At 46.8% G+C, this 25,733-nt stretch overlaps 1 protein-coding gene and 1 pseudogene across 1 annotated transcript in view; one reads left to right on the top strand and one right to left on the bottom strand.

The window, feature by feature from the left end:
- LOC128979917 (transitional endoplasmic reticulum ATPase) overlaps positions 1-13,273 on the top strand; it is a 56,822-nt gene extending 43,549 nt beyond the window's left edge. Inside the window, exons 11-17 of the mRNA XM_054398313.1 lie at positions 840-1,004; positions 1,115-1,237; positions 2,296-2,508; positions 3,783-4,091; positions 12,151-12,306; positions 12,594-12,748; positions 13,168-13,273. Of these exons, the coding sequence (XP_054254288.1) occupies positions 840-1,004; positions 1,115-1,237; positions 2,296-2,508; positions 3,783-4,091; positions 12,151-12,306; positions 12,594-12,748; positions 13,168-13,273 (1,227 nt within the window). The remainder of the gene's footprint in view (positions 1-839; positions 1,005-1,114; positions 1,238-2,295; positions 2,509-3,782; positions 4,092-12,150; positions 12,307-12,593; positions 12,749-13,167) is intronic.
- A 6,441-nt stretch (positions 13,274-19,714) lies between these two features.
- Positions 19,715-23,048, bottom strand: LOC128979918 (dnaJ homolog subfamily B member 5-like; annotated as a pseudogene).
- Between the last annotated feature and the right edge of the window lie 2,685 nt (positions 23,049-25,733).

The raw sequence follows: 25,733 nt of genomic DNA, 5'->3' as shown, positions 1-25,733 counted from the left end.
GTATTGTCTTTAAAAATAAAGAAAGCTTGAAACGGTGTTCAAAGAGCTGGATGAACATTCTGATTATACTGGATGGTTACTGTAATCTCTGTCCTGAATGAAGAACTGCAGTCCTCGGGGTTATCCTTCTGCACACCTGTCACCATTTGGGTTTCCAGGACTCAAACCCACAGAACAGAAAGTAAATTACCCCCCACTTCCCCCTCCCAGTGCCCCCATAGGGAAAAGGTAAGGGGGAAGTAAAAGGGGTGAACAAAAGACTTTAACAGAAATTATATGTTAAAAAATAATTTTTACAAAAAATAAAAGGTATTTAGGGAAAAAGGATGTACAGGGATATAGGGGGAAGGGATAAATACAGATATGTACAGAACCAGATCACGGATGGCAATGGATTCTCTGGATGTAGGCCCGACCACGTGGTCAGCAGGTCGCAGGAAGGTGAAAGGCCAGAGAGAGCTACCTGCAAGTTCCTGCCCCTTAAACAGAGGCAGGAAAAGGGAAGGGAATAACCTGATCCAGTGACACCCTCAGGGTTAGGGTGACTCCCCCCAGAGTCAGAGTCAGATTCCACCTGGGAGTCAGGTTCCCACCTGCCCACCTGGTAGCTCTTAAACCACACCACCATCATCTGAATTTCAGTTGCAGCTTTGATCTCAAGTAGGAGATGGAACAGCAGCATCTTTGCCTGTTAAATATGTGATAGCACTTGTTTTGAATTTGCATCAGAACACTGTCTTCCGGAGTTTTGTTGCACCTCTGAGTGACCAGAGCATGCATTGCCCTTGTAGAGAGCTTGCTTGTATCCTTATGAGTCACTATCAGTGCTCTGCTTTCAGGTGGCAAATGAGACCCATGGCCATGTTGGTGCTGACTTGGCTGCTCTTTGCTCAGAAGCTGCTCTTCAGGCTATCAGAAAGAAGATGGATCTCATAGACCTAGAAGATGAAACCATTGATGCTGAAGTCATGAACTCACTGGCTGTGACCATGGATGACTTCAGGGTAACGCAAGAGTGCCCCTCTTTCTTTTGGGTGTAATGTCTAATTGCTCATCTGAAGCATGTGAACATAACACGTTGGAACTCACATAATGCTGTTTCTTCTAATAATAGTGGGCTCTGAGCCAGAGCAACCCTTCTGCTCTTCGTGAGACTGTGGTGGAGGTGCCACAAGTTACCTGGGAAGATATTGGTGGTCTAGAAGATGTAAAGAGAGAACTTCAGGAACTTGTACAGGTAAGGGTCTCCAACAGATTTTTGCCTAGTCAGCTTGAAAAATAATTATAATAATAAAATCTAGAACTCCCTTCACATTCCTATGCAGAATTTTAATGGTATTTTCTTGTAATGGACTGAAAATACTATACTATTCCATCTTAGTGTGAAGAAAGGGGGAGGAAGGTGCTGGGAAGCAGCATCAGGCTTTCTTTAGCTGAGTCTACAGTGACATCTTTGGTGGGTGTTTTGCTACATGCAGAAACAGCAGAAGTTCTGCTTCTCTTTTAAGTGGAGACCAGCAGTGGGACCACTGCTAAGAAATGCTGTTATGTGGTGGCTTTATATGACAGAAAGTGGATGAAGATTCTCATACAGAGAGCCTCTGAAGGGCTTTCCATTAGCATAGGGACAGGTGAGAAGTAGTTGTGAAGCTGTGTTCTAGGCTGGAACAAAGTCATGAATGGTCTGTGGAAACTTCTGGTGCCTGTCTGTGTTGGGGTGATTTGGCTCTGATACGTCCCTGCTTTCAGTTAGTACTGTAGAAACAGCCTGTATATGAATAAAAGAATCTACTTTTCAGTCTCATTTTCTGGCATTAAAATCATCGCCTATCTCTGAACTCGTTGTGGAGGATAAGTGCTTACATCAGATATCTTGCCTGTCTCTGGAGGAGAGAGCAAATAGGTTAGATAATGAGTTGTTATCTTTTTGCTTCTGCAGGGCAGAGTGAAGCTGGGGTTAAGTGTGCTGGAAAGCTACTTGAACTGGTGCTTGGTTCATGAGTGGAAATAGACTGTTTAAGAGAGTGGTGCTTTTTCAAACCAGTGCCCATTTTAAAACTCCAGTGACACCAAGCAGGCAAAATCTTGTGTTTAACCCACCAGAAATCTCAGACAGTGTTTCTGGTAGGAACAGAAACAAAACTGATCTAGTAAAAGATGTCCTTGCCCATGGCAGGGAAGGTTGGAACTAGATGATCTTTGAAGGTCTCTTGCAACCCAAACCATTTTGTGATTCCAAAGTATAGACATGTTCTGGCTCATCACAAGAGGTTTTTGGTTTTTTTTGTTTTCCAGTATCCTGTGGAGCATCCAGACAAGTTCCTCAAATTTGGCATGACCCCATCGAAAGGGGTTCTGTTCTATGGGCCACCTGGTTGTGGTAAGACACTGCTTGCTAAAGCCATTGCCAATGAATGCCAGGCAAACTTCATTTCCATCAAGGGGCCAGAATTGCTCACCATGTGGTTTGGTGAGTCTGAAGCTAACGTGCGTGAGATCTTTGACAAGGTAAGTGTATCTTTTACTCCTTGTGCTATGTTTGTGCTGATGTACCCCCAAAACATTGTCTCCACTGCACCTGTCTTATTGACTTGCTTCTTGTTTGTGTTTTCCCCACTTGCACTGAGAGCAGAGGCTGCTTTCCTAATGTTTATGAATTCTCTTTGGCTACATAGCTAAATGGTTTTCTCCTGCTGCAATTTTTATCTGTTGTTACAAAATGATAAATGCCCCAGTGTCTTAGCAGTGAGGATAGCATTAGAATGGCATAGGTATTCTCAGCATGCCTGAAAACTGGATACCTCATTAACCATCACCTTCTACAGATTTTCAAAACATGTTACAAGTTCTTCTGCAGTTGGACTAGATGATCATTGTAGGTCCCTTCCAAATGAGCTATTCTATTTTTGTCCTGCAATATATGGCTAGAGAGGAGCCCACTCCCACTGCCCAGTTCCCCCATAGACAGTGTGATCTCCTGTCCCAGGAGGTATCTGCATGGATTATCTTGGGAATCCTCACTCCTGTGGTCAGGGAAGGTGCTGAAAGAGCAGAGTTGGAAGGTGAGCGAGAGAGAAAAATTTAGGTTGAGAGTGAACCTCAGAGACTATCTGGTCCAGCTGTTTGTCCAGAGCAGGGAGATAATTTGGAAATTCAATCAGATTGCTCAGGACCTCGTGTTTGGAGCATGTGTGAAGGATGGAGAATCTCTGACCTCTCTGGGCTTTGTGCTAGTGTTTGAGCTCTCCTTGTGAAGAATTATTTTTTCCCTTATTTCTAACTGGAATTTTCTTTACAGCCATTTGTGCCTGTGGTCTTTCATCCTTCCACTGCACATCTCGAAGAAGAATCTGGCTCCCTTTTCCCTATAATTACCCGTTAGGTAGCTGAAGACAACAATTGGATTTCCTCTTTCCATTTGATACACCTCACCTACTGATACTTGAGTGCTTAAATAACCAACTGACATCCTCAGATCTTGCAGGGAAAGTTCTGGTCCAGGCAAATATGCTCCAACTTTCCCTCTAGGAATTGGAGTTAACTACTCTTCTGCTTGGTTCACAATGCTCCTAGCTCTGGGGAAATACAGCTTGTTGTTCAGGAGAATTTAACTGAGGGTTTGTGTGGCAGGAGACTGTTCTGGAACAGTTCATCTTCTTGTGGCAGTAGTGTTCTGGTATTCCTGAGCTGTTTTAATTGTACAGTGGGCTTAGTGTGAAATCAGCTTACTCCCCACCTGATGGTATTAACATGGAGTAATCGTTCCCATTTGCTTTTTTCAGGCCCGCCAAGCAGCCCCTTGTGTACTTTTCTTTGATGAACTGGACTCCATTGCAAAGGCTCGAGGTGGGAATATTGGAGATGGTGGTGGTGCTGCAGATCGTGTCATCAACCAGATCCTGACAGAGATGGATGGCATGTCCACCAAGAAAAACGTCTTCATTATTGGTGCCACCAACAGGCCAGACATCATTGACCCAGCCATCTTGCGCCCTGGCCGCCTGGATCAACTCATCTACATCCCTCTGCCTGATGAAAAGTCCCGAGTTGCTATTCTTAAGGCCAATCTGAGGAAATCACCAGTTGCCAAGGTAGGATCTGGTAGTCTGTGTCTGACTTGGGTTTGCTGTGTGTTCCTCACAAACTGGGGATAAAGCAGAGGGATAGCAGCTGCTCCACATGGTATAGAGCTGGGAAGCCTTTAGTCTCTGAAGGATGGAAATAAAGAGGTAGGGGGAAAATTGAGCTCTGAGACTAGGTATCAACAAAGATAGGTGTTGGTGTGTAAGCACAGCAGGTTTTCATCACATAGTAGAGTTCTGCTCATAGTGTGGGAACTGGAAAGCCTGTTACGGCAAGATGGAAAATATTCTTATACTCTGAAAGAAAAAAAAGAGGTAGGGAATAGAAATTGAACCATTGCAGTTAATTGTTGATGAACTCTGTTATAAATGAGCTGACCAGAAAAATCTCTTTTAAAATTTTATTGGGAGTAAAAGCAAGCAAACAGCACACTGGGCGGGGGGGACAAATCACAGCAGCCGCTACAATAGCTTCTTCAATCTTATATAGCTACCTTATCTACATAAACAAGCTTATGCTAAATAGAAGGCAGGGATATGATAATGAGTTCTCGGAATGGATGGGATTTCCTTGCTCATGTGCATTCTGCTTGGTAGGGGTCTTCTGGGGGGGGTCGACGGATGAAGTAAGGAAATCTTCCTCACAGTGTCTGCTGAATAACCCCCCCCTCTTAAGCATTGCGCCGTTCCTCAGGTTTCTTATCTGAAATCAACACATTCCATGCATTTCTGGATAGAGCTGGTACAGCGCTTATCTTTAGTCTGGCCCCTTTTGGGCTTTTGATTTGTCTGGTTTAAAAGTCTTTGTTCGAGTTTTTCAAAAACACAGTCTCTTGAAGTCTTCCAAAACAAGCTCCTTGAACTTTGCTCCTAGCTCACCCTTTAACACAAATCATTGTTATATTCATCACAATCCCCCATTTCTCTTTTTGGCCACTATTGATTTGTGTTGTAATTTCTAAATCTTCAAAACTACTACCATTTACTTGTAACTTATTAGTACAAACAATTTTACCTAAAGGACTTATCATCTTAAAACAATAATTACTAAGATTTATACAGATCAGTATTACAATTATTCCAACAAGCATTACAAACAACTCATATTCAGAAATCAAGAAGTTAACTTATCTCATATTTCTTTAAATCCCCAGGAAGTATCGCCCCAAGAAACCCTTCTTAGCATAAAACAAATCCAAAGCTAACCTATTTTGAGTATTTTCGAGAGACCATTGATCTTTGCTTTTATCGCATCTATGCCTGCCTATCATTACTAGTATTGGAAGTGAATTTACTCACACATGGGAGCATGTTAGGTGATCTCTTTGATTTTGACTGGACTCCTTATACAAAATTGGGTTAGAATTAGGTTCCACCATTATGTTAACTCTGCCTCCTTAGCCTACTGGATTGCAGCCAGGTGTGATGTCTTCTTGGCAGCAGTTACATTCTTCAGGAACCCTACAGATTCCTTAACCCACTTTAAGATTTCAGTTGGAGTCTCTTTTCTACTTCCTCAGTTAACTCGTTTATCATTTCCCATTGTGCTTCTGTTATTCCAATACCTCTTTCCTCAAAATATTTCAAAATAATTTTCCTTATGTCTCCTTTACTTTTCCCTTTTACTAACCCCTTCAATTACTCTTGGTATTCCTCAAATAAAATTTCTTTAGCCTTTATCTCCCACTTATGCCAGTTCCTTTCAAGAATTTTCCAAGAGGACTTAAATCCTTTTTCTTCACCACAAAATAAGGTCTCTACACTTGTTAATCCAGGCTGCAAATTTTCAGGTCTAGATTTACAGTCCCCCCAGCATTCAGGACAAAACGTTCCCCGATTATAACAGATACAAGACCATTTCTTACAACATCTAAAACATTTACAAGTTACCCACCCCCAGTGATGTCCCCAATTCCTAGGATGCTTTATACACGGAATGAAATGGAGGTGTATAACTTCAGAATCCTCGGTGTTCTCTTGCAATGCAGATTCAATATCACACGCTATTGCATATATTTCAGAGGGTGGGTCTGTCTCGTAAGCTCCGGAGCCCCGGATTGAGGTGCTATGTTTATTCGAGTACTTATCTGATCTGTCGGCACTAACCACAGTCCCAGAGGTACTTCAAACCATCTGTATAAGTTGTGTGTAATTCGTGCTGACGCCAGTTTTACTTTCTCTGTAGAATCACTCTAGTCTCTCCAGGCTCAGAGGTTACTGTCCATTCCCAAACTGGTCCTTTTACTCATGAAACATGCGTCCACCCTTTTTCCGCAGTTCGAATGGTGGTATCTGTTGTTAATAAAACAAGAAAAGGTCCCTCCCAAAGGGGGAACAGTAATTAATCTCACTGTAATTACTCATGATTTGTCCTGATGTGAGGGGTATAGAGGTCCAAGGCCAGCTGGATAGGCCCATAGGCCCTCCACAAACCCAAGAGTTGTTTAAATTAAAGGCCTCACTTACAGATTTTGCCAACAAAATAAACTCATTATCCTCAAAGGGATTATGTGGATAAAGGGTAGGAGGAGCTGGCTTCCCTCTCTCCATGCAAATGATTCCCCAGAAGAGCACGACCGACGAAAAGGCAGATATTGACACTGAGAAGCACAGCAGGACCCACACATTTTCTGTGGCTGCTTCTGAATCTGCAAAGCTGCTACTGCAGTCAGCATTCAAAGGATGATGAAAGCACTGGTCAAATCCATCTTGCTGGGACCCAACATAGTCCAGAACCTGTTGAGACACAAACATATCCTCTACCCCAAGTTATTAATTCACAGAAATCAGACCATTGACCTGTTTGTAGATTCCAAACTTTTACTTTGACACCTGAAGGCGCTGCACTGGTGGTGGTCAAGGAGTTGGAATGGTGTATCATTGGGGCTTCCTGAAAATCATCAGAGAGATGCAATAAATTTTTAAAACATGCATAGTTATCTGATGTGATACTCCAGCAATAAAAAGCTCGCTGCCAATGGCGAATGACATCTGTCTGCCAGACCTGAAGGGCCTAGGGTTGACCTGAAGACCTAGGGTTGGTCCCATAATAATGAGGGATGTGCTGGACTAGACAAATAAAACTGGCACTTCAGGGCATGATAGCCTTGATAGAAAAATTGATGGGGCTCTTAATATGCAAAACATAACAAGGGGAAATGTCACTTTTAGACTTTAGTCCACAACAACTTTAAAATCCCAAAAAGTCTTTCCTGAATAACCATTTGACATTATTGTTTAACTATAACATTCTGATGAGTCAACATATAAATCCACATGAACATATTCCCTAATTACACGACATTAAGGCATTGAGATATTTAGCCCCAAATGGGAGGTTTCCTTGGGGGACACTCGTCTGATCAGCTTCAAATCTGTTGGTTTTCAGATTCATGGGCATTGCTGTTTGTCCCATCCTTTGAGTCTTGTGCTGGGCTCTGCCATGCTGGCATCAGGAATAAAATCCTTATCTTAAAACCTTTATGAACACAAAAACCAAAACAACATTCTATAACGTTTCTAAAATAAACTCTTAAGTCCTGCTAATACCAAAAAAGTCCTAAAAACTTAAAGAACTATGTGAAAATTAAACCATCAAGGTAATGTACAAGAAAAGAAAAAAAGAAGGTGGTATATCATATAAAGCATGCTTTTCAAATTGAAAACTTATTTACCATATATACAGAGCTCTTTTTTAAAATTGCTGGCACGCTCAAAAAAGAAAGGTTCGAACCAAAAAAAACCTTAACCTACAAACTTATAAAAGAACTTACACTTGCTTATTACTTAGCATAACTTATCAATTACTAAATACTTGCAAACAATTATTATTACCTATAGCTTAACATTCTTACATATTATTTACCATACCTTATTACAAATACCACATTTGTCTTATACTTATTGATCATTATCATTAGTGTAAAAATGCAATGATTACAAACATCAAAATTTCATACAATCAAAAATAATGCCAAAAACACTACCCGTATCAGGTTTACTTTTACAAAATGCTAAAATACCTTTCTTTTCAAACTTAGCACTGTTATTCTAAATCTTGCAGCTTGCAGCTGCCTGCAAGCATGGAAGAGAGAACAGAGAGTAAAAAAGGGGGGGATGAAGGAAGGGGAAGGTACGGAGTAGAAAAAGTTCTTGTCCCACCATTTACGAGCTGTTGTCATCAAGCTATCTATCACTGGCTTAAGTCCCTTTCTCCCCTTTTGGTAATTTCTAAAGGTTGATTTTTCTGCTCCAGTATCTACCAAAAATTGCACTTCTTCCTTCTGGGGACCTATCAATAGTTTTATCAAGGGCTCATTTGATGTTCTGACACCCCTAGTCTTCCTTAAACATTTTCTCATCTCTTTCCTTTTCTCTACAGTTTCTCTAGATATGTCCCTTCCTATTGCAGTAATAGCAGACGGGGGCTTCTTTCCTCTGAACCCTGTCACCCTGTTTCTATTCCTGGCGGTTTCTGACTTTCCCTTACAGCAGTTACAAACAGTTTAGCCTTCGCCTTTTGTTTCTCCTCATCCCTTCTTACATATATCTTCTGAGCCTCTCGTAGTAAATCTTCTAACCCTCTGTCTTGCCAATCTTCGAGCTTTTCCAACTTCCTTCTGATATCTCCCCATGATTTCGCTACAAACTGCGTCCTGAGAAGTGTCACTCCAGCTGCAGAATTAGGCCACTTCTGATCTCCTGGTGGCCCCCCTGGTTCCCATATTCTTATCCCAGCCTGTCTAATCAAATTTCTTTCCTCTGCAGTGAATAGAATACTCAAAATAGATTGCACCTCTCTACAGGTGTATGTATTGGGGTCCAATCTCTCAGCTACACCTAAGGGGTCATCCAACAAGGCACATCTGATGTATTAAGAGGTGCAGTCACAAATCCTATTCCTCCCTGGTTCTCCCCCAGGCACTTCCCTTAGTGGATGTAATCCTACACTGTTTTCCCCTTGGCCATTCCTAACCCTGCTTCTGCTTCTTGTTCGAGGGGGCGAGTGAGGAGGGGTCGGTTGAGGAGCTATTGGATTTGAGGGACCTCGACCTCGACCCCTGTCCTGATGATAAGGTGGTGGTGGTAGGTTATCCAAGGGTTCCTATTTTTCCTTTTCCCTGTCTTTGCCTTCTTCCTTGTCTTTGTCCTTATCCTCAGTTTTTAATGGTAATATTGGAACAGGGGAAGGACATGAGGCCCTAACCCAAATAGCAGCATATTCACTCTCTACCTGATTAAAAGGCTTTTTAGAGTTCACATGAAAGTTCAGGGCTTGGCAAACCCAGTCCTCAAAAGATCCAAAACCAGGCCAATGTACACATAATCTTAATGGTTCTTTTGGCCATACCTTCATACAGTAGTGGATCATTTTTTCCTTTGATTTCCCTTTTAACAGCCCACAGTCTTCCCAATATTGTATCAACAGCTCCAGAGGGCTCTCCAGAGGAATAAACAGTAAAAGCTTTCCTCCCTCCCATTCTAAAGATTTGCTCTTCTTTTGTCCCATTTTCTTAATTATTAATTTGTCTCATGGCTACCACAAATACTCATGCAAGTGGAAGAATCCCAACAACCCCCACCCGCGAATACTACAGCTTAAGCTTTGGTCCTTCACTGACCAGTTACCGAGGGTCGCAGCCCTGGAGAGTGGCTCATGCGCTGCAGCAGCAGCGGCTGTGCAGGAGCCACGACTAAAAGATTCCAAAGCCGCGGTCGCTTCGGAACTCAAACAGGTAGCCAAACTCAAACGCAGGCAGTCGAATCCTCCCCATCCGGACGGAATACAATTTTACTCACCATCATCCGATTTATCACAGACAGAATCCAATTTACTCGTTGTCATCCGGATCTTCGTGCACAAAGTATTACGGGGTAACGTATTGCCAATTGAACAAAAGGAATTCCTTTGCTTGCTCTTCTTCGGGTTCAGAAAGTGCTGACTTCCCGTCTCCCGACCACACCAAAGCCACTGGAAGTTCCGGCGGGGCACCCCTTCATATGAAGCCAAAAGACGGAGAAGATCAAAGCTTTCCCGGCCAATGCACCAATTGTTATAAATGAGCTGACCAGAAAAATATCTTTTAAAATTTTATTGGGAGTAAAAGCTAGCAAACAGCACGCTGGGCTGTGAGGGACAAATCACAGCAGCCACTACAATAGCTTCTTCAGTCTTATATAGCTACCTTATCAACATAAACAAGCTTATGCTAAATAGAAGGCAGGGATATGATAATGAGTTCTCGGAATGGGTGGGATTTCCTTACTCATGCGCATTCTGCTTGGTAGGGGTCTTCTGGGGGGGGTTGACGGATGAAGTAAGGAAATCTTCCTCACAGTGTCTGCTGAATAACCCCCCCTCTTAAGCATGTGCCGTTCCTCAGGTTTCTTATCTGAAATCAACACATTCCATGCATTCCTGGATAGAGCTGGTACAGCGCTTATCTTTAGTCTGGCCCCTTCTGGGCTTCTGATTTGTCTGGTTTAAAAGTCTTTGTTCGAGTTTTTCAAAAACACAGTCTCTTGAAGTCTTCCAAAACAAGCTCCTTGAACTTTGCTCCTAGCTCACCCTTTAACACAAATCATTGTTATATTCATCACAAACTCTATCATAGGCAAGAGCTATGTCCCTTGCCTGGGGAGCAGACAATAATGCAACTGATAAATAATCACAGAAAAACAGATGTCAAGTGCTGTTGAGAAGGAAACCTGCAAACGAGGTTGCAGTACTACTTCCTCAATTAAGGGGAAGGAAGAAGAGGTTGGTTGTCTTGGTCTGCCCGTGCTCCGTAATCCATTTCCTGTCTGATAGTGTTTCATTTGACTCCTAATGCTGAGACCTGAGCAAATCATATCCTAAATCCACAAGTCAACCTGCCTCTTCTTGAGGGTGAACTGTGCAGAGGCATTCTCCCCCTCTCCTCTACTCTGGTGAGACCCCACCTGGAGTACTGTGTCCAACTCTGGAGTCCTGAGTACAAGAAAGACATGGGCCTGTGTATTGGTTTGAGCCAAATCATATATATCCTACGCCATTCTGAGCAATGCTTGCTGCATGACAGAAGTGGGCGCTGACAGGATTTGTGAGGCTTGTGGAATGTTTATAAAGTTCCTTGTTCTGGGGTGGGGTGGGTGCTGGGTTTTTTCTTTCTGGTTTCAATTTCATGGGGGGGCTTGGCATGGGTACCTGTACAAATTTCGGTATTATCCTTTTATTTTCCCCCTGTCTCTTTTGGTATAATGTGATATCCCTGCAATAGAGTAGTAAAACATTGTATATCTCAACTAAAAGTCTACCTCCTTTCTGTTATTTCCCATCAGCAGGGGGGGCGGGGAGGAAGATTAGATTAACCCCTTACAACCTGTTGGAGTAGGTCCAGAGGAGAGGTACGTAGATGATGAGAGGGCTGGAATACTTCTGCTGTGAGAAAGGCTGAGAGAGTTGGGGTTGTTCAGCCTGGAGAAGACTTTGGGGGGAGACCGTATAGCAGCCTTCCAGTACTTAAAGAGGGCCTACAGGAAAGATGGGGAGGGACTCTTTATTAGGGAATGTAGTAATAGGATGAGGGGTAATGGCTTTAAACTGAAAAGAGGATAGATTCAGATTAGATGTATCACAGAATGTAAGGAAGAAATTCTTTGCTGTGAGGATGGCAAGACACTGTAACAGGTTGCCCAGAGATGTTGTGAATGCTCCCTGGAAGTGTTTAAGGCCAGGTTGGATGGGGCTGTGAGCAATCTGGTCTAGTGGAAGGTGTCCCTGCCCATGGCAGGGGGAGTGGAACTGGATGATCTTTGAAGTCCCTTCCAACCCATTCTCTGATTTTATAGCTGCATCACAGGGTCTTACTGGGTGTGCAGGGAGTGTGGCCTGCCTTTGTATGTGGCTAACTTTTTCCCAAAGCAAGAACCTTAACAGCTCATCTTTTCAAAATTGGCCAAAGTTAAGACAGCACCTTGATACCATGGGATCTAAAGACACCTCTTTGTCACCTGAGGGTGTAAGGTGTAAAAGGACAGGTCTCTCTTAGTTTGTTTGATTTTTGTTGCTTGTTTGTTTTTCCACTAGGATGTTGACCTGGATTTCCTAGCTAAGATGACCAACGGCTTTTCAGGAGCCGACCTAACAGAAATTTGCCAGCGCGCTTGCAAACTGGCCATCCGTGAGTCCATTGAGAGTGAGATCAGGCGAGAACGCGAGAGGCAGACCAACCCTTCTGCCATGGTGAGTGGAGCATTCTGATCTTTCCTTGCTCACCTCTCCATAATCCTTAGATGAGGATGAGTAGACTCTCAGCACAGGGTGTGGAGCTGGAGCACTTTGTTCTCAGATTATAGGAGGGCGAGGCTCTTCTGAGCATTGCTCAGAAGGCCCATGCTGCAGCCCTTACTCAGTCTGCCAGTGTCCCTCTTCAGCCTTTACTGTGGCTGGCATTGGAGCATCCTGGCCTAGAGAGAGACTGTGAGTGGCTGTTGGGTTGCAGCTCACCTGGGCCCTCTGTCCCACTGCAGGAAGTGGAAGAGGATGACCCAGTTCCTGAGATACGCAGGGATCACTTTGAAGAGGCCATGCGCTTTGCTCGACGCTCTGTCAGTGACAACGACATTAGAAAATATGAGATGTTCGCACAGACTCTACAGCAGAGCCGTGGCTTTGGCAGCTTCAGGTAACCATGGGGAAGTGAGAGGAGGGCAAGTATAGCTTTAGCCAGCCTCAGAGCAGAGCACTGAGGCAGCTTTCTGCTGGATTCTGGGCAACAAATTCCCTTTTCCACTATTTTTTTCCATTCTCCCCAATGTGTACAGCAGCCATCTGAGCATGTAGCATGTGTAGGCTGTGCTGCAGTTCACTTGTAGCTGCTCTGTTGTTAGTGCTCCTGAAGTCTATCAACCCTTTTTTCCTTTAACACGAGTGACATCCAGCAGCTTTATAAGCCTTTTGCATGACCTGCTGCAAGGCTTTGTCACATTTCTCCTGCCTGTCCTACTTGACACCAGGGCATTGGTGTGGAGGGAGGGGATCGTGCTGAGCTGTGAGGCTTTTGAACAGCATCTCTTCTCTTCCCTTCTGCACCACTGCACACAGGTTTCCTTCAGGTAACCAGGGTGGCGCCGGTCCGAGCCAAGGCACAGGAGGTGGCGGTGGGGGCAATGTGTACAGTGAAGACAATGACGATGATCTCTACGGTTAACTTGCTGTCCTCTGTGGACCAAACTCCACATCAGGCCACGTTGTATAGGAAAAAATTCAATGTTCAATGGATTCTTGGCTTCTTCATTCCTCAGTCAGAACAGTGTAGCTGCACATCAGACTTTGTATAGGGAATGTTTTCTGCAAACACAAATCCAGACCAGTATTCAGTTGGGAGACAGTGAATTAACAAGGAGGGGAACTGACTTAATTTCTGAGAAATTTCTGTTCTAGTTTATGTGACAGAATCAGCAGCTTTAGCAAAGAATACAATGCTAGCCTGTATAAAAAAGAAATCCCACAAAATATAATTAAAAATAATAAAAATCCCACAAAATTCTAGCTAGACCCTGGCAATTCCTTTGCGTGGGAACGTAGCTTGTGCTGTCTCTGTAAACCCTGTGTCTCGTGCTATCTGAGCACTCCTCAGTCTAGTGGAGCCCATATGTATGCATGCTTCCCTGGTGCGTTCAAGGTTGCTCTTCATTCTTAGCCCAAGTTAACAGAAAAGATTGGTTTGTCAGTCTCTCTCCCCTGCCCTAATTTGGCAGGAAGCACCAAGTAACAGAGCTTGGTAGCAGATACCTCTTGTTTCTCTGATGCTGGCCCTGATCTGTGGGGTCTCCTGCTGCTTTGGCTCCTCTGCAGCAAGGGACTTCTCCAGCAATCCCTGTTTTATCTGCCCTGCTTGAAGTCAGGCACGTGGAGGCTCTGGGGCTGACTCTGGAGTTTGTGGTGCAGTGTGACCCTGCCGTGATTAGGGAAGAGGGGAGCTTCCTCTTCTGATGCTGCAGCAGCACTGTTCATCAGACTCTGTGGAGAGATTTCCCCCTTCCCCTGCACTGTTTCATGCATCCTTTGAGTTTCTGATGATAGGCATAGCTCTCTGCTGCTAGCTTGTCCCTTGTGCCTCATACTCAGTCTGGTTCTGATCATGGTTCTTATCCTTCCTTTCCATTTAGAGATTGCTGCCTTCCTCCTTGGTTTATTTTTCCCTTCTCTGAACTGAAAAATGTGCTACTTCAATGTTTTATATGAGAGAAGCCCTGGGCCTAGTCCAGGAGCTGTGTGGCACTGGATACAGCCCAGCCCTGAACTGAGGGGAAAGCCCATTTGAGACAATGACCATAGGATGCACAGAGTGGCCAGGTGCTATTGGCTTTTGCCAGGGGAGAGTACAGGAACTGAGAATTTCTGCAAAGAGGCTTAAATATAACGTGTGGCAGAAGGGTGCCCTAGGCCTTTGAGGCTGAGCCATGCTGGAAAGGGCAACCTCCCCTGTGGCAGGAGTTGTGTGGGTCCTGGATAGTGGGAATTTCAGCCCCAAAGCTTGGCTAGATTTAAGGGGAGAGGTGAGACAGGTAAGGGAAGTCTCATTTCAGAATGGTGGAAGGATGGGACTATCCATAAGAGGGGTCATGTGCATAGTAATGGGGAGAAAGACACTGAAATTTGGAACAGCGTTTAAATAGGACAACCTCCTGCTGTGGTAGGAGGACATATAAGCCCCTGGGGAGGGTGGGTAGCCCCCACTCAGGTGCTCTGTCTTACTTCAGAGCTGTCTGTCTGCTAGTACCACTCTTGCCCTGTCCTTATACCATCTGTTCTTTGCTGCAGAGAAAATGTCTGGCCATTGTTTCCTCTTACAGCAGTGGAATGTCCAGGGGCCAGGAGGGCCAAGCAGGGAGGGATGGCACTTCCCTTGCCCCACACCAGCACTTTTTTGGGATAAGTGGCACCTGGAAACCTTTACTTCAGGGCTTCTTCCCTGCCTGTACTTCTCCCTGCTGCTTTGTGCTTCTCCAAGCAGTGTGAGTGCAGATGCTGGCTTTGCTTTCATTGTGTCTTACCCATTCATCAGTGCAATCTTAAGAGAGGCAGCTTCAGCCAGGGAGGGAACCAGCTACTTTCAGCTACCACATGCACCTATACTAGGAGCTCTCCAGGACTCTCCCAAAAGCCTTTCCCAGCTCTGGTATTGGGTGGATTTCTTCCTCCCCACCAGTTTGGGACCATGACCATTCAGCAAGCCCCCAGCAGATCCACCCTGGTGTCTGTGCTGTGAAGGTTTGGGTAAGCAGGGCATGGGATTGGGGGGGAAACATGTGTTCCAGCTTCTAGCAGCCCAAAGCCTTCACTGTCACCTCTCCCCTTATTGCAGACACTAATTAAATCCATGATGAGGGATGGAAAGCCTCATCTTGCCTTATTAGCAAACATTTTTCCTGGTATCAGTGGGAATGTTCCTGGGTGTAATGTGTGCCACTGCCTCTTGACTAGCCCCAGGGCCCCTGCAAGAAAAGCCAGGCACTAGTGTCTCTCCAGCCCCTCTCAGGCATCTTCTGCCAGCAAGGAGCCCCTACCCCTCTTCACAGTCCCATCCCCAACTGTACCACCCTACCACTCACAGACACTCCTCAACTGGCCCCTGCTTCCGCTGCCTGTATCAACTACATCCTGGGAGAGCCCCAAGGGGGTGCAGAACCCGATGAGGTTCCCCTGATGCAAGTGGGGGGCCAAGCCCTTTTCCTAACCCTGCTGCCTGCACCCAGCATCTCCCATCACAACACACCCCCAAGGAGGTACATTTTTTTTTAATATTTTTTTCCTTCAGTACTGACATAAAAAAAACAAAAACAAAAACAAAACACCAAGAAAACCCATACCTAAAACACTGTAAAATATTCAAGTCTCATTGAAACTTGAGAAAAACAAAGCAGCTTGCATTTGCATGCTGATTTGTTGTCTTGCTCCAACAGTGTCCACCAGGTTTCTCTAGTCAAACTCCACAGGGACCAGTGGAGGGAACCAGAGGTGTATCCTTGCCAGTTAAACTGGGCAATAAATTAAGCAGTGCCTAATGGGTCTCCTTGCCCTGTGCCAGAACCATGGCACCAGCTGGCCTTGTTGTCATGTATGATACAATGTGCAACTGTCCACCTAGTCTTGATGGATGCCCTATGTTTGTCCCCTCTGCCCCAAAGGACCTCTTCTTCCAAGTCAATGATTCCTCTTAAAAAAAGGATTCCTGACTGGGGGAAAGATTTTGGCAGAGGTTTTCTCAGTGGTGCTGTAGTGGAAGAGGAACCATGCAAAGCCAGGTCAAGTGCCCCTCCCACTCTGTAGGAGTCCTTCCCAGAAAAAAAAAGAAAATGGCTTGAGGCAAAGTGGCTGGGTGCTGAGGTGTGGATGCTTCAAAGAAGGTGACACCTGCTAAATGATGCAAAGTGAGTGGCTGCTGAGGACAGGCATTAGGCTGGTAGCTGAGCAGGTGCAAGCCCCTGCAGCGTGAAGATCTGCCTCCTAGGAGAGGCAGCTGATGGTGGATCTATGTCACTCCTCCCTCTCTTGACTTCCTACTGCAACACACACCTGTAATTTTAAGAAGGGACACTATCTCGAAGCCCGTAAGTCTCTGGAGAAACCCTCTTACACCTCTGGTTTCTGCAGCAGCCAAGCAGCAGCACCTACCAAGCAGCAATCACACCATGCTGCCACAGCTGGGGTGATGTGACAGAATCACAGAATTATTGAGGATAGAATAGACCTCTGAGATCATCAAGTCCAGCCTATGACCTAACACCACCACATCAACTAGACCATGTCACTAAGTGCCACATCAAATCTTTCCTTAAACGCCTCCAGGGACAGCAACTCTACCACCTCCCTGGGCAGTCCATTCCAGTGTCTAATCACCCTTTCTGTGAGGAAGTGCTTCCTAACATCCAATCTAAACCTCCCCTGGTGCAGCTTCAGGCCATGCCCTCTTGTCACAAGTTGCCTGGGAGAAGAGCCCAACCCCCACCTTATTACAACTTCCCTTCAGGTAGTTGTAGAGTGTGATAAGGTCCCCCCTGAGTCTCTTCTCCAGGCTAAACAACACCAGCTCACTCAGCCTCTCCTCGTAAGACTTTCCCTCCCGTCCCTTCACCAGTCTCGTTGCTCTCCCCTGGACCCGCTCCAGCACCTCAATATTTTTCTTGAAGTGAGGAGCCAACAACTACACACGCTACTTGAGGTGAGGCTTCATCAGGGCCGAGTACAGGGGCAGAATTACATCCCTAGTCCTGCTGGCCACACTATTCCTGATACGAACCAAGATGCTATCAGCCTTCTGTGCCACCTGAGCACACTGCTGAAGGATGTTCAGCTGGTTGTCAACCAGCACTCCCAGGTCCCTCTCTGCCAGGCTGCTCTCCAGCCACTCATCCCCCAGGCTGTAGTGCTGCATGGGGTTATTGTGGCCAAAATGTAGGACCCTGCACTTGGCCTTGTTAATCAGCCCATCAACCCAGCCTGTCCAGGTCTCTCTGAAGAGTCTTCCTACCTTCCAGCAGATCGACACCCCCCCCCCAACTTGGTGTCATCTGCAAATTTACTACCCAGTAGGGTGAGGATATGAGCACTAGGAGAGCACTGCCTCCCTGGGTTGCTCTGTGGAGGGGTCTGTGGGATGGAGGATGCTCTCATGACTGCTCTCAGCCTGAGCACCAGGTGGCAGCAGGGTGCTAGCAAAAGGGTCTCCAGCATGGCCATGAGTTAGGTCACAGTACCCACTGCCTGCTCTGTGCTATGCTGCTCTTGTGGCAGTGGAAGACTAAAGCTCAAGCTAAAAAAGGCAGACTTGCAAGGAGGAAGGGTGCAAGGAAAGCACCCAAGGCTATGGTCATAGGCTCAGTTGGTGAAGAGGTTGTACTGTGAGGTGCTCATCATATACCAAGATTGTGGCATATGGAATTGGGGATCTCCCAGCATCTGCTTGTGCTCCAGAGCATTTAAACTACTTCTTGTGAAAGATAAAAGCAACAAAGTATCACCCTGCCCTGGCAAGGAACAAGCTAGGAACAGCAGCCAAGTCAGCAGCAACCTGAGGACATCCAACATGTTTGGTTTGCAGTGGGGGAGGACAGAGACCAGACAGTCCAGCTCAAAGAGATGAGGAATTTGCCCAGACCAGCAATTTCCACCAATCTCTTTGTGACTGCATCATGCAAACCAAATGCCAGCACATGTACCTTGCTCACAGGCAGCTCACAGGTGCCCTGAGGGTGTGAAGTGGCTGGAAAACTGCTCAGTATGGCAGAGCCAGTGCTTCCCTGGGCCCATAGTGCACAGGGCCAGAGCAGGTTTCTTTGCTTGCTGCTCAAAGAATAACTCTGGGCAAGATTCCCTCCAGCCTGAGCAGTGAATGAACCTGGGTTAACATGGTCTGGACATCAGCATAGCCATCTTGAGGTTAATTTTACAGATGGAGGAATACACAGAAGGAAATATCCAAGATATGGCATACTTGACTCCATAAATAAGGCAGCCTCTCCTGAGTGTTTCTGGAGTGGCCAGGAGATCCAACCACCACAGGAATAAACCTCTGCACTTTGCACCATGAAGGAAATCCAACTACTGAGTCTGCAGATTAAGTTAACTTGAGACATGTTTGGTCAAGGAGCACCCAGATCTGCCTGACCCACATGACTGCCCCTTGCTTCCAGTAATAGCCACAGCTGAGCTGTAAGCCATCACAAAGTTCTCCTGACTTGCTGGCACACTTAAGCTTATGTTTCCTTACTACAGATCTGGCATGTTGAGCTTATTTCTATTAAATGCATTTGAGAACATAAATCTGTCTTCAGAAAACAAACAAACAAACAAAAAAACCCAAAAAATCCAAAACACAATAAACTAGCTCATTAAGAAGACAGACAGCATCTACAGTCTAAAAGGAACAGCAAATGGCAGCTGCCAAAAATATCAACTTTAAATGCAGCTGCCAGCTGGGATTTATTAAAAGGCAATCATAAGGCAGTGGCAGCGAATGGCATATCTTGTACTGGGGTAATCTTCCCTTCCTCTCCCACCTTTGTGCAGCTTGCTGTCTCTGATGCATCCAGCCCTGCTGTGACCTCCAGGTTGGATAGCCTGGATGTGTTGGGTTTTGCTCACTGCCTAAATATATTTTACTTGGTTCCTTATCTAGGGAAACCAGAACCAAAGAAAACAGCTGGTTTGGCTAAATAAAGCATTGCTCATTAAGAGCAAAGTACTACCTTTCTCTGCATGACTCTGCTCTCTGTGGAGAGGGATACCCAGTGTTATCCCAGACAGTACCTAAGCCACAGCAGGCTCATCTATGAGAGAAAACAGGGACCAGACTCATGCCAGCAAACTTGGGTTTTCTCTTGTTCCTACAGAGGATCTGGGTTCTCTCCCATATGTGAATACACTAAAATAGAAGGGCAAGACATATGGGAAAGGGAGAAAATGGGTAGATACCACCTGTATCGACTCAAGAAGCAAAGCACCTTCAGCAGGGACTGCAGCACCCATGTCCTACACCCAGCACAGAGGTTGGGCACCTCCGAAACCAAGCACAAGCTGGTCTCTGCAGCTTCTCTCTGTAGAGGTCTTTACTTGTGTTTCTCACAACCTACTTGGTCCTTCCTCATCAGCGCAGGACAAGGACTGACTCCCTTGGTTTGACGTGCCATGACCCAGCACCATCTCCCACCCCACAGGATTCCCCACCAATACCCACTTCTTTAAGACTGTTTGCAATGTAGGCTATGTTTGTCCCATCACTCTTGAAGTGTGAGTGAAGCTTGTCCTTGAGGAAGAAGATGATGTCAGCAGGGATGTTATCTGGTGTCCCCTTCTTTAAGGAACGTGATTTTGATTCCCTCCTTCCAACCCTGTTTGATGACGATGTTTAGTATCTTGTTCTCAGTCCATGTGGTCTGGCCATCATCATTGAGCCTTCTGCAAGTGATCTTCATCCTCTTGGTGGAGCTGTAGTGGATCTCTTCCAGGGACACCTTGAGCTCATGGATGACAGGTGGGTCTTGGGCCTTTCTCCACGTGTGCAGGTACTCCTGGTGCTTCTGGTGTACACCATTAATGCTGTTGAAGCCAAACTGGCCGAAGGCACTGAAAGAGTCATCATCGTCATCAATATCCATGTCTTCCTGGTCAAAGCTATTGAACACTTGGGAATGGTTGCTAGCCAGGAAGATATCAAAAGTGTTGGAGCCTTCAAAGAAGGATGCAAAGGTGGCATGGGGGGTCTCTATGGAAGGTGTAGTGGAAAGTGTTTCCTGAGCCACCTGAAGAGCCACCTCCAGTTTTGAGACCTGGAAGAGAAGGGGGAAGATGAGACATTAATGCTCCCTGCAGGCAGATACCATGCTGAGACCATGCTTTCTGCATGGGAGCATGGTCTCTGCTGGCTCCAGGCATCCCTTCCAGCAATTCCTGGGGGTGCAGGTCACTCCCTCCAGCCCAGCCATCTGTGGAGACACTGGGCCAGGAAGGCACCATCCCAACCCACAACACACAGTCCTGTCCCTACACGCAGCAAGCTCAAAAGCCATCCATGATTTGTCCCCACTACCCTTGCTTGGTTCTCTCCACCCAATTAATGACCTTTTCATTTAAAACATTTCCTGATCAACCCATCTCCATTTCTCCCCATGGGCAGGCTCCCTTCTGCTCAAATAGCTCTGTCTTTTGGGGTGCACCAATGGCTGTGGTCCAGGAGCATCATATCCAGCATGTGAGAAAAAGGCTATGAGCTCAGCAAGCAACCATGACTCTTGGTGGCAGATCAGGTGGAAGTCAGCTGACCTCCACCCAGGTCAGCACACAACAGGAGGGATACAGCTCTCTGTTTATAGATTGTATAAAAGGTAAGTTTAAGGTTTGGATCTTTTGTCAACCATTCCCATTGGAAACGCCCCCACCAGACCTGAAGCAGGGCCTTATGTCACTGCAACACCCTCCTCTCCCAAAATGCCAAACAGCCAAAGCCAAGACACATAACAAGTGGCCTCCAAAGAGATCACACATGTTCTGCTGCTTTTGACCAGGAGGGCCCAGGAAGGGATAAGATCAAGGACTATTTTCTGAGCACGCAGGTGACAGTGAAGGGCTATTTCTGACAAGCTGTCCCATGTGCCAGCCCTCCACAGTGGGAGATAGGAGGTGGACAAGCACAGAACAGGCAAGTTTGGAGATCTTTTCTGACTGATAAAGTTTCTGTCCTGGGGTGGGGGACCTTTCACTTCACCTTGCCCACCCTAGTATGTGGGACCCAGAAGCTACTCAAAATGCCAATCCCCAGACCATATTGCTAAAAAAAAAAAAAAAAAAAAAAAGGCATCTGATGGGAAATTAAAGGTTTGTGGAGCCATGGACCATGACTGCTGCCTGCATTGGAATGGCTCTCCTCCTCTGTGCCAGTCTCCAGACAACAGCAGCCCCTTGGTTTCAAAACAAGGACCTATTACTTAAATTGAGAAAAAGCTTTGAATCCTGTAGGTCAGCCTATATCAGGGAGGACAACAGGACCAGTACTCAAATGCAGGGGTAAATGCAGGCAAAAGCAATACTTCTCCACTAGAAAATTCAGGTTAATTAAAAAGTTGCTAATTAATTACCCCAGGTATGACCCAGGAGGTGAGCTCCTTCCACTTCGATTGTCCAACTGGCTTCCAGGCTTTGAGACAGAGGGTATGGATAGCTCAGCAATCCCAGGAAGCAGGGTGGCAGGTTAGAAAAATGGAGCAGCCTCAGGAAGAATGGGATGAGAGGGGATTTCTGGCATTGGCAGAGCCTTTGCTCACAGAATCACAGAATCAACCAGGTTGGAAAAGACCTCAGAGATCATCAAGTTCAACCTATTACCTAATACCTAAGACCTGACAACTAAACCATGGCTCCAAGTACCACATCCAATCTTTTTTTGAACACCTCCAGGGACGGTGACTCCACCACCTCCCTGGGCAGCACGTTCCAATGGCCAATTACTCTTTTTGTGAAAAACTTTCTCCTCACCTTGAGCCTAAACTTCCCCTGGCACAGCTTGAGACTTTGTCCTCTTATTCTGTTGCTGGTTGCCTGGGAGAAGAGACCAACCCTCACCTGGCTACAACCTCCTTTCAGGTAGTTGTAGAGAGCAATAAGGTCTCCCCTGAGCCTCCTCTTCTCCAGGCTAAACAACCCCAGCTCCCTCAGCCTCTCCTCATAGGGCTTGTGTTCGAGACCTCTCATCAGCCTCATTGCCCTCCTCTGGACACATTCAAGAATCTTAATGTCCTTCTTAAACTGAATAGCCTAGAACTGGACACAGTACTCAAGGTGTGGTCTAACCAGTGCTAAGTATAGGGGAAGAATGACTTCCCTGCTCCTGCTGGCCACACTATTTCTGATACAGGGCAGGATGCCATTTGCCTTCTTGGCCACCTGGGCACACTGCTGGCTCATGTTCAGCCAGCTGTCAACCAGTACCTCCAGGTCCCTCTCTGCCTGGCAGCTTTCCAGCCACTCCGACCCCAGCCTGTAGCGCTGCATGGGGTTGTTGTGGCCAAAGTGCAGAACCCGGCACTTGGACTTGTTGAATGACATCATGTTGGACTCTGTTCTCCCTGTGGTCCTATCAACCTCATTTCAGAGGAAGGCATGACTCATGAGGGCAACTCCAGCTGTGCCAATGGTATGAAAACACTCCCTCACCTATAAAAGCCTCTTTGGACTAAGCACCCCTGCCTTTGAGCAGCAGTGTTCATCCCCTTATCTTCCTCCTCATACTTGTCATAAGTGGCACATTTCTCAGGGTCACTCAGGACATCATAAGACTCTGCAATCTCCTTGAACTTCTCCTCAGCGTTGGGGTGTTTATTCTTATCAGGGTGATACTTCAGGGACATTTTCCAGTAGGCTTTCTTGATTTCATCCTCACTGGCACTGGACTGGATGCCCAAAATCTTATAATAGTTCTTCCCCATGATGGCAACACTACTGGGAGATGAATACTTATTCCCGAAAGCAGAAAGACAGCTCTTTATAAGGTAAATATTGCACTCGGGCCACTGGGATCAGACTGGCATGCACTTATCGCAGAGCTACCACTTCCTCTGTCTCACCAGCCAGCAGCTGGGTGGAGTCCACACTTTCTGCCAGAGGTCAGCACCCTGGTGCCAGGATGTTCCCCAACTCTGTTTTTATCCCCTGAGCCCTACAGTTCGGACAGGGAGACACATCTTTGAGACTGATGAGGAGACCCCAAGCCAGGGCATGGCATGATTATACAGACCACACCACTGATAATGTCAGGCAAGGACCGCATCACCCCATCCAGTCCCATCCTGTCTCCCATTCCCCTTCCCCCTCCCTCTCTGAGCCAGGAGGGCTGAGCAGTGTAGAAATGTAGCTACCAGTCCATCCTCCCCTGTTCTCCCATCTGGGGACCTGGGACTTGAGGCAGGGTGATGACAGCAGGTTTCTGGAGGCTAAAAGCAGTGGCAGGAACCGAACTGCCACTTTCACCTTAAAGGAACTTCAAATATTTTATTCCTGAAAGCAATTGGCATTCAGCTGGAGATAAATGCCTCTGGCATGTCAGAGCCATAATATGTATTTAGCAAAGAGAACAAAGCCATTGGACAGTGTGCTGGTTTGGGGCCAGACAGATCGTCTCTTGCCCCGAAAGGGACAAAAGAATGAGACTCACACAAGTGGATTGGAGAGTGATGGAAAGTTTAAATGGAAAAGCAATTGGTGAAGCTACAGAGAACTACAAACCACAAAGCATAGTGACAAAGAGTATCCCAAAGCGTACAGAACCCCTCACAGAATTCCCAAAGGCCTCCCAATCCTTCCCTTCTTCCCACCTGAGGGTAAACCCAAACCCCCCAGGGCTCTTTCTTCCCCCTCCTGCTGCTAGGCAAGTCTCAGGCTGGCCAGGTCTGAGACTGCCCCTCCCCTCCATTCTCCTCCTGGCATTAGGCCTAGACAGGCCTAAGAGGCCTTGAGGATACTCCCCTGGCATTACCCGATAAGAGAGGACATCACCCGTGGGAGCAGAGAGGGAAGAAAGAGGAAGAGAATGACTTTGCAGATGGCCTTATAGGGTGCAGGATTTATGGGTAGAAATACGTCATTTCCTGTGTCCACCCCTGTGGGTGGGCACCCAGGACACCAGAGGTGTATCTCATGCGGCAGTGGCAGGGGGCACCCAGCCTAAACTGCCACATTCCACCCCTTATTTCGTACCCATAATTCCTGCACCCAAAACATATCATCAAATTAGAAACAACTTTCAGATGACATGTCTGGCAAAGTCCAAGTCTCCATCTGGGCGTCCTTCCAAAGAGTCTCTCCCTCGGGCTCAGGTAACAGTTCAGTCCAGCTCTTCTCCCTCATCCTGTGGAACCTCCCAGCGACGCAGAGTTCATTCTTCTGCACGGTGAACTCTTCATGGATCCGATGGAGCATCCTGGCCACCTGGAAACAACCTCATAACTTCTCAATCAAGCATTTCTCCATCCACTCAAGTGGCATGTTTCCACCCCTCGGGGCAATCGAGTCTGAGCAATCAGGCTCACCGACTCGACTCCTTCCACCCCTTGCAGGCAACAGCACGCTGAGACTTTCCAAAGCTGCACGGACCTTTCCCAAGCCCAGTGCTGACCGCTTCCAGCCGCGGCCCGAGGCTAATACGGATGCACACTACGCACAGGCACACCGCTCCCCCTGAGCGTAGCGATGCTGAGGCGTGGAGGCATCCGGCTACACAGCCCTCCCCCGGGAGAGGGAGTGGCTGCACTGCAACCCGCCGAGAAGAGAGGCGGAGCCAGGTGCTAGGCGCCATTTTCGGAGCGCGTCCGAAAATCAGGGGAGAGATAACAGCGAGAGCCGCCGTCACCTCTGCAGCCGCGGTACAGATCAAAACCGCCGCCACCCCTCGGGCCACAAGAGCGGCTTTTCCAGCCAAAGCTATACTCGCTCCCTGGGTCCTCGGAAGCAGCTTTTGAACTGGAGCCACCGCCCGCCTTCTTGAGTTGCGGGAGTCACCGCTCACCGCCCCGCTGCGGCTAGCCCCCACCGCCGCGGGAGAAGCCGACCCTGGTCTGCTTCCGACTGTCCCTCCCCCTTCCTCGGCTCCGCGCCGCTCTGCTCGCCGCTGGCGCCGCGGGGAACAAAAGGGAAAGGGACAGGCACCGCATTCTTAAGCTTTTTCCCCAGTGCCTGCAGCTATAGAATCGCCGCTGCCGCTTCGGAACAGCAGGAGGGATTCCACGCCACGGCTACGCACCAGGGTGTCCCCTCGGAACCCATAAAACGCCCACACGGTCGCCCCAGCACAAAACCTTGAGCCCAGCCACCAAAAACCAACAACGCCCAGATACCATTTTAACTTTTCCACCCCTGCTCTTCTCCAATCCAATTTGCAGAGTTCAGCACAGGAACCATCCTCTGCTACCAAAAAACTGTGCTGGTTTGGGGCCAGACAGATCGTCTCTTGCCCCGAAAGGGACAAAAGAATGAGACTCACACAAATGGATTGGAGAGTGATGGAAAGTTTAAATGGAAAAGCAATTGGTGAAGCTACAGAGAACTACAAACCACAAAGCATAGTGACAAAGAGTATCCCAAAGCGTACAGAACCCCTCACAGAATTCCTAGAGGCT

This window comes from Indicator indicator (genome assembly GCF_027791375.1).
Source record: "Indicator indicator isolate 239-I01 chromosome W unlocalized genomic scaffold, UM_Iind_1.1 iindW_random_scaffold_158, whole genome shotgun sequence".
Taxonomy (NCBI): domain Eukaryota; kingdom Metazoa; phylum Chordata; class Aves; order Piciformes; family Indicatoridae; genus Indicator; species Indicator indicator.
Note: the sequence above shows the minus strand (reverse complement) of the source record. Positions and strands in the feature narration are given on the sequence as shown.